Source organism: Eucyclogobius newberryi, unplaced genomic scaffold (assembly GCF_026437365.1).
Source record: "Eucyclogobius newberryi isolate DKJ021-1_F unplaced genomic scaffold, fEucNew1.0.hap1 SCAF_6, whole genome shotgun sequence".
Classification (NCBI taxonomy): domain Eukaryota; kingdom Metazoa; phylum Chordata; class Actinopteri; order Gobiiformes; family Gobiidae; genus Eucyclogobius; species Eucyclogobius newberryi.
The window spans coordinates 41896890-41912201 of NW_027316278.1; the positions used below are offsets into that span (position 1 = coordinate 41896890).

At 51.5% G+C, this 15312-nt stretch overlaps 1 protein-coding gene across 1 annotated transcript in view; it reads left to right on the forward strand.

The window, feature by feature from the left end:
• Positions 1–11731, forward strand: part of riok1 (RIO kinase 1 (yeast)) — a 52863-nt gene extending 41132 nt beyond the window's left edge. The window contains exons 12-17 of the mRNA XM_072433353.1: positions 360–466; positions 539–604; positions 667–774; positions 2283–2336; positions 6340–6447; positions 11404–11731. Coding sequence (XP_072289454.1) covers positions 360–466; positions 539–604; positions 667–774; positions 2283–2336; positions 6340–6447; positions 11404–11514 — 554 coding nt within the window. The 3' untranslated portion in view covers positions 11515–11731. The remainder of the gene's footprint in view (positions 1–359; positions 467–538; positions 605–666; positions 775–2282; positions 2337–6339; positions 6448–11403) is intronic.
• Positions 11732–15312: the final 3581 nt, after the last annotated feature.

The following is a 15312-nucleotide window of genomic DNA, read 5'->3' on the forward strand; positions in this document are numbered from 1 at the left end:
GGTCGGTGGGTGCACACACGGTCACATGGTCAAAAAGCACATGTGTCTAAAATAATGTAAAAAAAGTCATGGCAATCGACCCAATCAAACGCAGCCAAAGTATCACCATAAATGTACCTTCAGATTCTCCTGACAAAGCACTAGATTTAAGCACCCAAGGGTGCTAACATTTTCTAATCACATCCAGAGCTTTCATCTGTTTTCAAGAGGAAACCTGAGATGATGTGGTTCAAACACAGCCCATGCACAGGCTCCTGTGCTTTCAACTCAGTTCAGCTTTAAACAACACATTTGTCTTTTCCGGTCTGTAAATGATCAAGTTTGTCTCTGTAACAGCCGTGAATTTGTGTTTTGTTCAGATTTTTTTGCAAAGCGAGCCGTCGCTGTGATGACTATCCGAGAACTCTTTGACTTCATCACCGATCTGACCATTAACGATGCCAATATTCAGTCCTACCTGGACCAGGTTTGACTTCTTCAGTCGTAACATGTTTTTCACTTGTACAATCCATGGAAATAAGCAGATTTGCTCCTGCAGGTCATGACTTTGGCCTCTGAGCAGACCACAGAGCAGCGCTCCGCTCAGGACTGCATGGACGAAGAGGTCTGAATGCAAGTAAAGCAACGCTAATGTATGAGAGAATCAATAGACTTTCCTCTCCCCAGGTCTTTAAGCAGGTATACATCCCCAGGACTTTGACTCAAGTGAAGGACTACGAGAGGCACGTGGAGCAGGTCCGAGCTCTGCCCACAGCCGCAGGACAACATGACAATGTGAGGACCAAAGTATCACTCACTATGTTCACATGCAGAGAACTACCAAGACTTCCCTCAAACCTGTCCTTTAGCACTCAAACTGTAGCTGTCATTTATAATACGTCATAAATATAGCCTCACTTTAGGTAAACATAGATGCCTTAAAACTGCAAGCGGTGATAAAGGGCCCTCACAAATCTTGCCACCAACCTTGGCTATGCATGTTTTTAAAAATGTACTTCATTGTTCTGTCCCATTATAACTCGATGTCCCCGTCAAAGCAAACACAGACTCTTCACTCTTCGTCACCATGGCCAGGACACACATTACACTACTTAGAAGTTACATAAAAGACTACACTACTGTAGATGTTGAACTTTGTAATGCATCTTCCCCCATGTGCAGTGCGGCCTGAGCTCAGCGCTCTTGCAGGACCCGACCACATTCAGAGCCAGTCACACAGCCACAATAACTACTTCCCTCAGCTTTGGGCTCTGCCTTTCTGAACTTTGCACAACATTTCCATTTGTAGGTTTATTTCTGGATAGTGTCTACGATAAAGCATTTGTCTGCAGACTAGTGGAAGCGTACACAACCAGGCCAGTGGCAGTTCCTGCTTAATGTTCTATGGGACATCCAGAGGGGTGGACGCTGTAGAAATTGAGATCAGGGACTATAACCAGTTTCATCCGTTTTTGGCTAAGTTAGAACAAAGCGGAGCGCGTGCAGCAAGAGGAGGCTCTACTTCAGTACTTCTTCAAGGGTCTGGCTGTGTGAGTGGTGCAGCAGGTTGTACAGGAGGCTGGCATGTGTGTAAAGCATGGTATTTAGGCTGCGTTGTGCTCTGACGTGGTGACTGAAGCATAGGGCAGGTGACTAAAAAGATGTATAATTAAAGATGTATTTGCTGCCACTAGTATATGTTGTCCAGCTTTGCCCTGGTGTCAGTGGAAAAACAAATGTCTGGGAAGCCAATAGGTTTAGAATGGGTGTGTAAAACAGGAGCTTCCAGTGCGCACGGCTCAACACGCCTGTAACATGTGTAAACGTCATCCACAAGAAGCACTTCAGGGGCACTTCAGGGGCCACTCCACTGGGGCCACTCCGCTGGGGCCACTCCGCTGGGGCCACTCCACTGGGGCCACTCCACTGGGGCCACTCCACTGGGGCCACTCCACTGGGGCCACTCCACTGGGGCCACTCCACTGGGGCCACTCCACTGGGGCCACTCCACTGGGGCCACTCCACTGGGGCCACTCCACTGGGGCCACTGCACTGGGGCCACTGCACTGGGGCCACTGCACTGGGGCCACTGCACTGTCAAAAGGACCTTAAAGGCTAAACACACTCTGTCCTGTCTAATAAAGCCTACAGATCAAATAAAAACAGTTTATTTTGCCCTGCATGTACACATAGTGACTGGCCATTAGTGTCCTATTTGGACAAAACAAAGGGTAAATGCTTTGTGCCAAAATACTGGTCTTGTTGCTGCATTTGACCCTTGAGAACTAAACGTTGTGCTGCAGGTGCTGTACCAGACGCTGACGGGACTGAACAAGGACCTCTCTGGCGTGCAGACGGTGAGTCACCAGCATTATTCATGATCAGCCACACCAGCATCAAGTAGTTCTACCCATTAGCAACAGTATATTGTTATATATATTATGTCCAGTCGCAGGATGCTAGTGTCCAGTCTCAGGGTGCTAGTGTCCAGTCTCAGGGTGCTATTGTCCAGTCTCAGGGTGCTAGTGTCCAGTCTCAGGGTGCTAGTGTCCAGTCTCAGGGTGCTAGTGTCCAGTCTCAGGGTGCTGGTGTCCAGTCTCAGGGTGCTGGTGTCCAGTCTCAGGGTGCTAGTGTCCAGTCTCAGGGTGCTAGTGTCCAGTCTCAGGGTGCTAGTGTCCAGTCTCAGGGTGCTAGTGTACAGTCTCAGGGTGCTGGTGTCCAGTCTCAGGGTGCTGGTGTCCAGTCTCAGGGTGCTGGTGTCCAGTCTCAGGGTGCTAGTGTACAGTCTCAGGGTGCTAGTGTCCAGTCTCAGGGTGCTAGTGTCCAGTCTCAGGGTGCTAGTGTCCAGTCTCAGGGTGCTAGTGTCCAGTCTCAGGGTGCTAGTGTCCAGTCTCAGGGTGCTAGTGTCCAGTCTCAGGGTGCTAGTGTCCAGTCTCAGGGTGCTAGTGTCCAGTCTCAGGGTGCTAGTGTCCAGTCTCAGGGTGCTAGTGTCCAGTCTCAGGGTGCTAGTGTGCAGTCCCAGGGTGCTAGTGTCCAGTCTCAGGGTGCTGGTGTCCAGTCTCAGGGTGCTGGTGTCCAGTCTCAGGGTGCTAGTGTCCAGTCTCAGGGTGCTAGTGTCCAGTCTCAGGGTGCTAGTGTCCAGTCTCAGGGTGCTAGTGTCCAGTCTCAGAGTGCTAGTACCCAGTCTCAGGGTGCTAGTGTCCAGTCTCAGGGTGCTAGTGTCCAGTCTCAGGGTGCTAGTGTCCAGTCTCAGGGTGCTAGTGTCCAGTCTCAGGGTGCTAGTGTCCAGTCTCAGGGTGCTAGTGTACAGTCTCAGGGTGCTAGTGTCCAGTCTCAGGGTGCTAGTGTCCAGTCTCAGGGTGCTAGTGTCCAGTCTCAGGGTGCTAGTGTCCAGTCTCAGGGTGCTGGTGTCCAGTCTCAGGGTGCTGGTGTCCAGTCTCAGGGTGCTGGTGTCCAGTCTCAGGGTGCTAGTGTCCAGTCTCAGGGTGCTAGTGTCCAGTCTCAGGGTGCTAGTGTACAGTCTCAGGGTGCTGGTGTCCAGTCTCAGGGTGCTGGTGTCCAGTCTCAGGGTGCTAGTGTCCAGTCTCAGGGTGCTAGTGTCCAGTCTCAGGGTGCTGGTGTCCAGTCTCAGGGTGCTGGTGTCCAGTCTCAGGGTGCTAGTGTCCAGTCTCAGGGTGCTGGTGTACAGTCTCAGGGTGCTGGTGTCCAGTCTCAGGGTGCTAGTGTCCAGTCTCAGGGTGCTAGTGTACAGTCTCAGGGTGCTGGTGTCCAGTCTCAGGGTGCTAGTGTCCAGTCTCAGGGTGCTGGTGTTCAGTCTCAGGGTGCTGGTGTCCAGTCTCAGGGTGCTGGTGTCCAGTCTCAGGGTGCTGGTGTCCAGTCTCAGAGTGCTAGTACCCAGTCTCAGGGTGCTAGTGTCCAGTCCCAGGGTGCTAGTGTCCAGTCTCAGGGTGCTAGTGTCCAGTCTCAGGGTGCTGGTGTACAGTCTCAGGGTGCTGGTGTCCAGTCTCAGGGTGCTAGTGTCCAGTCTCAGGGTGCTAGTGTCCAGTCTCAGGGTGCTGGTGTCCAGTCTCAGGGTGCTGGTGTCCAGTCTCAGGGTGCTGGTGTCCAGTCTCAGGGTGCTGGTGTCCAGTCTCAGGGTGCTAGTGTCCAGTCTCAGGGTGCTGGTGTCCAGTCTCAGGGTGCTGGTGTACAGTCTCAGGGTGCTGGTGTCCAGTCTCAGGGTGCTGGTGTCCAGTCTCAGGGTGCTAGTGTCCAGTCTCAGGGTGCTAGTGTCCAGTCTCAGGGTGCTAGTGTCCAGTCTCAGGGTGCTGGTGTCCAGTCTCAGGGTGCTGGTGTCCAGTCTCAGGGTGCTGGTGTCCAGTCTCAGGGTGCTAGTGTCCAGTCTCAGGGTGCTAGTGTCCAGTCTCAGGGTGCTGGTGTCCAGTCTCAGGGTGCTGGTGTCCAGTCTCAGGGTGCTGGTGTCCAGTCTCAGGGTGCTGGTGTCCAGTCTCAGGGTGCTAGTGTCCAGTCTCAGGGTGCTAGTGTCCAGTCTCAGGGTGCTGGTGTCCAGTCTCAGGGTGCTGGTGTCCAGTCTCAGGGTGCTAGTGTCCAGTCTCAGGGTGCTAGTGTCCAGTCTCAGGGTGCTGGTGTCCAGTCTCAGGGTGCTAGTGTCCAGTCTCAGGGTGCTAGTGTCCAGTCTCAGGGTGCTAGTGTCCAGTCTCAGGGTGCTAGTGTCCAGTCTCAGGGTGCTAGTGTCCAGTCTCAGGGTGCTAGTGTCCAGTCTCAGGGTGCTGGTGTCCAGTCTCAGGGTGCTAGGTGTCCAGTCTCAGGGTGCTGGTGTCCAGTCTCAGGGTGCTGGTGTCCAGTCTCAGGGTGCTGGTGTCCAGTCTCAGGGTGCTGGTGTCCAGTCTCAGGGTGCTGGTGTCCAGTCCAGGGTGCTGGTGTCCAGTCTCAGGGTGCTGGTGTCCAGTCTCAGGGTGCTGGTGTCCAGTCTCAGGGTGCTGGTGTCCAGTCTCAGGGTGCTAGTGTCCAGTCTCAGGGTGCTAGTGTCCAGTCTCAGGGTGCTAGTGTCCAGTCTCAGGGTGCTGGTGTCCAGTCTCAGGGTGCTGGTGTCCAGTCTCAGGGTGCTGGTGTCCAGTCTCAGGGTGCTAGTGTCCAGTCTCAGGGTGCTAGTGTCCAGTCTCAGGGTGCTAGTGTCCAGTCTCAGGGTGCTGGTGTCCAGTCTCAGGGTGCTGGTGTCCAGTCTCAGGGTGCTGTGTCCAGTCTCAGGGTGCTAGTGTCCAGTCTCAGGGTGCTAGTGTCCAGTCTCAGGGTGCTAGTGTCCAGTCTCAGGGTGCTGGTGTCCAGTCTCAGGGTGCTGGTGTCCAGTTCTCAGGGTGCTGGTGTCCAGTCTCAGGGTGCTAGTGTCCAGTCTCAGGGTGCTGGTGCCCAGTCTCAGGGTGCTAGTGTCCAGTCTCAGGGTGCTAGTGTCCAGTCTCAGGGTGCTAGTGTCCAGTCTCAGGGTGCTAGTGTACAGTCTCAGGGTGCTGGTGTCCAGTCTCAGGGTGCTGGTGTCCAGTCTCAGGGTGCTGGTGTCCAGTCTCAGGGTGCTAGTGTCCAGTCTCAGGGTGCTGGTGTCCAGTCTCAGGGTGCTGGTGTCCAGTCTCAGGGTGCTGGTGTCCAGTCTCAGGGTGCTGGTGTCCAGTCTCAGGGTGCTAGTGTCCAGTCTCAGGGTGCTAGTGTCCAGTCTCAGGGTGCTGGTGCCCAGTCTCAGGGTGCTAGTGTCCAGTCTCAGGGTGCTAGTGTCCAGTCTCAGGGTGCTAGTGTCCAGTCTCAGGGTGCTAGTGTCCAGTCTCAGGGTGCTAGTGTCCAGTCTCAGGGTGCTAGTGTCCAGTCTCAGGGTGCTAGTGTGCAGTCCCAGGGTGCTAGTGTCCAGTCTCAGGGTGCTGGTGTCCAGTCTCAGGGTGCTGGTGTCCAGTCTCAGGGTGCTAGTGTCCAGTCTCAGGGTGCTGGTGCCCAGTCTCAGGGTGCTAGTGTCCAGTCTCAGGGTGCTAGTGTCCAGTCTCAGGGTGCTGGTGTCCAGTCTCAGGGTGCTAGTGTACAGTCTCAGGGTGCTAGTGTCCAGTCTCAGGGTGCTAGTGTCCAGTCTCAGGGTGCTAGTGTTTGGTTGTGCTCCTGTGTCACATTTACAAATGGAGCCAAAGGGACTTGAATATTTGCCAACAAATGGAAATCATCTTTGCTCTTTTTGACTGAACCTCTTTGGACGATCTGGTTCATGTCAGTGTTTTCTGGATTCAGTCTCAAACTAACATTTCAGTTAGAAAACAAATCGCACCCTATTACTTCCTTCCAGGTCCTGTGTTCAAAAGAAGACTGATTGAATGTCTTTCTTTGGTCCAGATTCCAGCTTTACTGGAGAATCTGCAGGTGGATGTGGAGCAGGACACGTCATCTTCTGGAGAAGAGGAGGACAACATGAACCAAACAGAAGAGACATCAGACAGAAAGGTATTTCATATTCCAGCCGACCAGAGGACTGTAGGCCTTACTGTCCTACTTCAGGAGTCGCTGACCAAACAAAAACCTGAGGCGAGGGGAGGGGGGGGAAGGGAGGGGGACGGGAGGTGGGGGCGAGGGGGGAGGGAAGTCCAGCCTCTTGAAACCAGCATTAAGGTGGCACTACCTCCAGGGGCAAAATCCGGCCCATGATGTATGAAAAGAAACAGGAAATGCAGCGTGTCATGATGTCACTGAGAGGGGGGCGTGGCCGGATTCGACCCATGGCCCCCCTGTTGCCCCCTACATGTATTTTTCATTTTTCCCACAAATTCAATCACCCACATTTGGCACTCTGATGAGGGGATGTAACAAGACACAGATATTATGTATTAAAGCAGCCAACAAGGAGCATCAAATCTGATGTCAAAAACAAACATGTCACATCATGATCATCAGTCTATTTAAAACAACAGAAATGTATCACCATGTGACTACAATCTGAACTTCCATGCCCCACGCTGGGGGCTCCATCTCTTGTTCCTGTTCAGTTCTTTGATGATTTGCATCTTCCTGAGGAGATGCAAATGGTATGTCACCAGAAGAGTCCCAGGGAAAGAGAACCCATGTCTCAGTTTTCTCCTCCTGAGCTCCTCACACATGTGGTGGAACTTTCCTTGCAGTTTACGAATCTCGTATAGAATATCTGGAGCAAAGAAGGTGCTCTTGCCTTTGTTCTGGAGGTCTCCTTTAACCCTGAGGTCTCCTTTAACTCTGGAGGTCTCCTTTAACCCTGAGGTCTCCTTTAACTCTGAGGTCTCCTTTAACTCTGGAGGTCTCCTTTAACTCTGAGGTCTCCTTTAACTCTGGAGGTCTCCTTTAACTCTGGAGGTCTCCTTTAACCCTGGAGGTCTCCTTTAACTCTGAGGTCTCCTTTAACTCTGGAGGTCTCCTTTAACTCTGGAGGTCTCCTTTAACTCTGGAGGTCTCCTTTAACTCTGGAGGTCTCCTTTAACTCTGGAGGTCTCCTTTAACCCTGGAGGTCTCCTTTAACTCTGGAGGTCTCCTTTAACCATGGAGGTCTCCTTTAACTCTGAGGTCTCCTTTAACTCTGAGGTCTCCTTTAACCCTGAGGTCTCCTTTAACTCTGGAGGTCTCCTTTAACCCTGAGGTCTCCTTTAACTCTGGAGGTCTCCTTTAACCCTGAGGTCTCCTTTAACTCTGGAGGTCTCCTTTAACTCTGGAGGTCTCCTTTAACTCTGGAGGTCTCCTTTAACTCTGGAGGTCTCCTTTAACTCTGAGGTCTCCTTTAACTCTGAGGTCTCCTTTAACTCTGGAGGTCTCCTTTAACCCTGGAGGTCTCCTTTAACTCTGAGGTCTCCTTTAACTCTGGAGGTCTCCTTTAACCCTGAGGTCTCCTTTAACCCTGGAGGTCTCCTTTAACTCTGGAGGTCTCCTTTAACTCTGGAGGTCTCCTTTAACTCTGAGGTCTCCTTTAACTCTGGAGGTCTCCTTTAACTCTGAGGTCTCCTTTAACTCTGGAGGTCTCCTTTAACTCTGGAGGTCTCCTTTAACTCTGGAGGTCTCCTTTAACTCTGAGGTCTCCTTTAACTCTGGAGGTCTCCTTTAACCCTGGAGGTCTCCTTTAACTCTGAGGTCTCCTTTAACTCTGAGGTCTCCTTTAACTCTGGAGGTCTCCTTTAACTCTGAGGTCTCCTTTAACTCTGGAGGTCTCCTTTAACTCTGAGGTCTCCTTTAACTCTGGAGGTCTCCTTTAACCCTGGAGGTCTCCTTTAACTCTGGAGGTCTCCTTTAACTCTGGAGGTCTCCTTTAACCCCGGAGGTCTCCTTTAACCCCGGAGGTCTCCTTTAACCCCGGAGGTCTCCTTTAACCCCGGAGGTCTCCTTTAACCCCGGAGGTCTCCTTTAACTCTGGAGGTCTCCTTTAACTCTGGAGGTCTCCTTTAACTCTGGAGGTCTCCTTTAACTCTGGAGGTCTCCTTTAACTCTGGAGGTCTCCTTTAACTCTGAGGTCTCCTTTAACTCTCAGGTCTCCTTTAACTCTGGAGGTCTCCTTTAACTCTGGAGGTCTCCTTTAACCCCGGAGGTCTCCTTTAACCCCGGAGGTCTCCTTTAACCCCGGAGGTCTCCTTTAACTCCGGAGGTCTCCTTCTGGAGGTCTCCTTTAACCCTGGAGGTCTCATGGTTTATCAGCTGGTCTTGTTGCCATGGTGATGTGCTCTTTCTCTTGTGATGGGAGGACCCACACTCCAGAGCCTTTAAGGAGTGCGTCTGCGTCTGCAGCTCATCATTATCTTCTGTTCAGCTCCATTTCCTCCCGCTCTTTCAGCTCTTTGAAGTTTCTTTCAAACTGCTCGGTTCAGGTTCCAATCGTAGCTCTCATTTTGGTTCTGAGCGACGCCATATCATGCTGCATTTCTCATTTTATTTCACACATGGAGGCTAACGGCTAACAGGCTAACGGTGCAGCGTGGCCTCTTCTCCTTCCTCCAGGACGTAGTGTGATTCTTTATCCGGGCCAGCAGAAGCACATCTCACATGCGGGGAAAGAGTTGTTGTCGGACCTGCTAGCCATGTTAGCCTCATTAGCCATGTTAGCCTCGTTAGCCATGTTAGCCTTGTTAGCTTGTGAGGCGGGGCCTGGGTTGGTGGGTTAGTTCGTCTTGATCAGTTGCTTTACTAGGCTTGTGTTTTCCTTGTCCACTCATTTTCTGGGATTAATCCCTTTGGATCATGAAACGATAATGACACAAACTGAGTCAAGGACTGGACGGGACTTACGCACATTTGGACTTAAATTGAAACACATTTTACAAACTTCAGACTAAATGGGACTTGAATTTATGTGGGGCTTTGGCAAAATAATATGTCTGTTTGCCGTAACACGACCGACCCGTTTTGAAACTAGCCGACTGAAAAAAAAAAGCATTTTGTTGAAAAAACGTTGAAATCTTTAATTTTTCAATTATTTCACCAACTCACTGACCGGTGTTTCCTGAAACACCGCGTTGAATATTTTTATAACACTGATAAAAAGTGTCTTTCATCTCAAAGGACTGAAAACGCACCACGTGACACATGTTCAGTCCATTTTCCGATTTTAGGATTTTCCATTTCAAAAGTAAAATCAAATGTCCAACAGGGACATGGACCCAAGTGTTATTCTGCCGTGTCTCTTTTGTCTCTTTTGTCTCTTTTGTCTCTTTCTGCTATGGATCGTCACTATCGTTGTCTTGGCACTTTCACTTGAGCTGGGATTCTTTTCAATGAAGTCTTCTTGGGTTTTTATCATATTCAGTTGAAACATCGTGTCACGATGGTCCAGCTCGAGTTCATCGGGTTTATCACTATTTAAAGGGGTTTTCTACAGAGCCTGGCCCCGCCTCTGCTCCAGCTCCGCCTCTGCTCCAGCCCCGCCTCTGCTCCAGCCCCGCCTCTGCTCCAGCCCCGCCTCTGCTCCAGCCCCGCCTCTGCTCCAGCTCCGCCTCTGCTCCAGCCCCGCCTCTGCTCCAGCCCCGCCTCTGCTCCAGCCCCGCCTCTGCTCCAGCCCCGCCTCTGCTCCAGCCCCGCCTCTGCTCCAGCCCCGCCTCTGCTCCAGCCCCGCCTCTGCTCCAGCCCCGCCTCTGCTCCAGCCCCGCCTCTGCTCCAGCTCCGCCTCTGCTCCAGCTCCGCCTCTGCTCCAGCTCCGCCTCTGCTCCAGCCCCGCCTCTGCTCCAGCCCCGCCTCTGCTCCAGCCCCGCCTCTGCTCCAGCCCCGCCTCTGCTCCAGCTCCGCCTCTGCTCCAGCCCCGCCTCTGCTCCAGCCCCGCCTCTGCTCCAGCCCCGCCTCTGCTCCAGCTCCGCCTCTGCTCCAGCTCCGCCTCTGCTCCAGCTCCGCCTCTGCTCCAGCCCCGCCTCTGCTCCAGCTCCGCCTCTGCTCCAGCTCCGCCTCTGCTCCAGCCCCGCCTCTGCTCCAGCCCCGCCTCTGCTCCAGCCCCGCCTCTGCTCCAGCTCCGCCTCTGCTCCAGATCGGATTCGGCTGCAGAAGAGTCTAGGAGCAAGATAGACTCAGTGTTTATGGCATGAGCGATACACAAGAACCACAACTACACAACACACTGGCCCACATTGGCCCACACTGGACCACATTGGCCAACACTGGCCCACACTGGCCCACATTGGCCCACACTGGACCACATTGGCCCACACTGGACCACACTGGCCCACATTGGCCCACACTGGCCCACATTGGCTCACATTGGCCCACACTGGCTCACATTGGCCCACACTGGCCCACATTGGCCCACATTGGGCACATGCTCGTCTCCAGTAAAGTCCAGCTCTCTTTCATGTAATCTAAGGGACACGAGGAGAGGAAGTGTCCGTGTTCCTGGAGTGAGTCCTTCCTCTGCTGAAGTGAATCTTTTATTCTTTCTCTTCACGTTGATCCTCAACATCGTGAGAATAAAGCAAAGCATAATCCACTTCTTTCAGGAGGGATTTCACTGAACCAAAGGTTTCTTGGCTCGTTGAAGAAAGAGATGTGGTTCATCCAGTTTGTTGTGTGTAATGTAGAGAGTGTGTCCCTTAAACAGAGCTCTCACTCTGTGGCTCGTGTCCACTTCAACTCACACATTTGCACCAGGCGCGTCTGCAGCTGCTTCCACTGTCTTTAGAATCTCTTCAGTTTTCTCCCACCAAGCTCCATAATCACTGGGTCCATCTGGCTCCTGGATTCATCCGGAGCCAATGCTAATGCTAATGCTAATGCGGGGCCTGTTAGCCCAAGTGTCCAAGCTCATTATGTCTGCTCTCACGTAGAATTCGAGTCTCTCCAGGTGAACGAATAAAGACGGATAAATAAACAGAATCAACGGACACGACCGGATCGTCCATCGTCCTGGAAGTCTGTACTTCAATACTTTTGTACTACTTAGATCCTGATTCTCTCTTGTCTTATGTGTTGCAGGAGCTGAAAAGACAAGTGAAAGAAGCTCAGAGAGAAAAGAGGAAAACAAAAATTCCTAAACACGTAAAAAAGAGAAAACAGAAAGTGTCTCGCAATAATCTCAAAAGTTAAAGGCCAAATGGAGGATTTTTCACCGATCTGAGAACTCAAGTGGAAGTGCTCATGCCAGGTGAACGAGGCTCTGCAGGTGAACCAGGCTCTGCAGGTGAACGAGGCTCTGCAGGTGAGCGAGGCTCTGCAGGTGAACGAGGCTCTGCAGGTGAACCAGGCTCTGCAGGTGAACCAGGCTCTGCAGGTGAACCAGGCTCTGCAGGTGAACCAGGCTCTGCAGGTGAACCAGGCTCTGCAGGTGAACCAGGCTCTGCAGGTGAACCAGGCTCTGCAGGTGAACCAGGCTCTGCAGGTGAACCAGGCTCTGCAGGTGAACCAGGCTCTGCAGGTGAACCAGGCTCTGCAGGTGAACCAGGCTCTGCAGAACAGTAGGCGTGTCCTTTGACACGTGGCAGGACTAATGGACAGTCCACGCCACAAGGAAATGAGACTCAGATTTGGGCCAAAAAATCCTCCATTATTCCTTTTAATATTTGTGATTTTGTGTTTACAAAAAATACATTAATAAACTTCCACCATTTTCCCATTATTTTGTAAAGTGATATATTTTGTAAAGTGATATTTCTTTCATGTTCCTTAAATAAAGAAGATAAAATCTAGTATGAAATATGCATCAGTGGTTCTTTGAAATATTCAATTCAATTTATTTTTGCAACGCCCAAAATCACAACAGTTTCCTCTGAGGACGATGTCCCAGAGTCCTCTGTCCTTAAACCCTCCTTCTGTCCTTAAACCCTCCTTCTGTCCTTAGACCCTCCTTCTGTCCTTAGACCCTTAGCTCCTCCTTCTGTCCTTAGACCCTCCTTCTGTCCTTAGACCCTTAGCTCCTCCTTCTGTCCTTAGACCCTCCTTCTGTCCTTAGACCCTCCTTCTGTCCTTAGACCCTCCTTCTGTCCTTAGACCCTCCTTCTGTCCTTAAACCCTCCTTCTGTCCTTAGACCCTCCTTCTGTCCTTAGACCCTTAGCTCCTCCTTCTGTCCTTAGACCCTCCTTCTGTCCTTAGACCCTTAGCTCCTCCTTCTGTCCTTAGACCCTCCTTCTGTCCTTAGACCCTCCTTCTGTCCTTAGACCCTCCTTCTGTCCTTAGACCCTCCTTCTGTCCTTAGACCCTCCTTCTGTCCTTAGACCCTCCTTCTGTCCTTAGACCCTCCTTCTGTCCTTAAACCCTCCTTCTGTCCTTAGACCCTCCTTCTGTCCTTAGACCCTCCTTCTGTCCTTAAACCCTCCTTCTGTCCTTAGACCCTCCTTCTGTCCTTAGACCCTCCTTCTGTCCTTAGACCCTCCTTCTGTCCTTAGACCCTTAGCTCCTCCTTCTGTCCTTAGACCCTCCTTCTGTCCTTAGACCCTCCTTCTCGACCAGGAAAAGCTACAAAAAACCTTGTGAAAAGTATAAACCTGGAGGAGTTCCAGAAGGAGGATCTGACTCCATTGTAACGGTGCCATCTCTGTCTTGGCACAGTGGCTTTTTTAAATGTTATTTTGTATTTATTTATGGGAGTGTCAGCAGAGCCGCGGCGCGCGGCCGAAACTGACATGTTATTTTTGTGCCGGCTCCTGAAACTGTGCCGCTATTTGACCGCGTTTTAGCGCCGTTTTAGACCGCGTCGGGATAAGGTTAGGGTTAGGGTAAGGGGTTAAGGTTAGGGTTAGGGTTAGCCATGAGGCTATAACAGGCTATAAGGGAAATGCCGCGGTCCCTGAAACTGCGCAGCCATTTGACCGCGCCGCGGCTCTGCAGCCACGGCCTTTATTTATACAGGGAAGACCTCAATGAGAGAAACTGCAGATGTTAAGTCAGATTTAGATTCTGGGTGCATGCGGCGAGCGTGGGCCCGGCGAGCACGGGCGTGGCGAGCGTGGGCGCGGCGGGCTTGGGTGCGGCGAGCGTGGGCGCGGCGAGCGTGGGCGCGGTGGGCGTGGGCGCGGCCTGAGAGGACGTATGGGCTGAGAACTCACGGCGTCTGAAACTTTTGGCTTTATTTTTTTCATCCCCTATGATTAATCATACCAAGTTTATGGTGTGAGGGAACCAAGACCACAAGCTCTGGGAAATGAAAAGAGCCCTACGGGAAGAAGAGGGGTTCTATGTGGAAGACCAAGTCGACTAGAACGCCAGGTCTGATCTGTTCTGATCTAAGATGAACAAACTACTGCAAATGAACAGGGGCAATAATGCAGGTGCAGGACTGAGGTGAAAAAATGTGTCGGCTCCACCAGGGGGCGATGTCACTTTCTATGCTGATGTCATGGACCTGATTGTGAACCACTCTGAGGGAACCCTGACCCTGAACCACTCTGAGGAAACCCTGACCCCTGAACCACTCTGAGGGAACCCTGACCCCTGAACCACTCTGAGGGAACCCTGACCCCTGAACCACTCTGAGGGAACCCTGACCCTGAACCACTCTGAGGGAACCCTGACCCTGAACCACTCTGAGGGAACCCTGACCCTGAACCACTCTGAAGGAACCCTGACCCTGAACCACTCTGAGGGAACCCTGACCCCTGAACCACTCTGAGGGAACCCTGACCCTGAACCACTCTGAGGGAACCCTGACCCTGAACCACTCTGAGGGAACCCTGACCCTGAACCACTCTGAAGGAACCCTGACCCTGAACCACTCTGAGGGAACCCTGACCCCTGAACCACTCTGAGGGAACCCTGACCCCTGACCCTTAACCACTCTGAGGGAACCCTGACCCCTGAACCACTCTGAGGGAACCCTGACCCTGAACCACTCTGAGGGAACCCTGACCCTGAACCACTCTGAGGGAACCCTGATCTGTGGAGGAGATTAGAATCTTCACATTCAGCTACATTAGACGTGTGGAGCTCCAGAGGCTCTGGAGGAACAAGAAAGAAGAAGTTCTGTAAATGAATGAAGAATACAGGATTGATTGACATCTGGAGGGTATTGAACCCCAGAGCTCGCCAGTATACGCATTTATCTAATCCACATACAATCTATTCCAGAATAGATTAGACTTTTTTGTTCTCAATAAAGACAGATCTAAAATCACTGAAGCAGATATAGACACAATAGACCTGAGTGATCAGGACATATGTAAAAACACAGTTGGAGGTTCCATGCAGCTGCTTAATGACCCTTTGTTTAAGCACAAAATGTCCAACAACATTAAGACTTATCTGGAGGAAAATGACACAGGGGAAGTTTCTCCGCCCATCCTTTGGGACGCTTCCAAAGCAGTGTTGAGAGGACAAATTATAGCCATTGCCTCCGAAAAAAAGAAACAAAGAGAAAAAGCTAAAAGATCTGCAGGAAAAAATCTAATTGTTGGAGGAAAACCATGCTAAAAAGGGGAGTCCTAAAATGCTGCAAGAATTAAAAAATATAACAGGAGAAAGTGAGGAAGTGACAGGTCCAGAGTGCTTCCTGTAGGAGGCGCCGAACAGAGAAGCACCAGGCTGACTCATCCTGGTGAGGAGGTCCTGCTCGTCTGCTCATCAGAGGAGAAGGAGAGAGACTGTTCTCTAGACTGTAGGCACCAATCATACACGGGGACCATCACTGTGAGAAGATATGGCCTTTAACAAGAACAAATTCAATCAACATTTTAATCTTTTTATAAACACAAAAAATGAGGGAACCTCAATCTGTCTGTGATGTCACAAGTACAAATGATCAAATATGAGCTGAAATAAATCAAATCAATTTATTTTTGTAAGGCCCAAAACAGTTTCCTCTGAGGGCGACAGGGAGAAATGAATCAACAATGTCTGTGGTGGCGAGGGACGATGTCCCAGGGTCCTCTGTCCTTAGACTCTCCTTCTGCAGG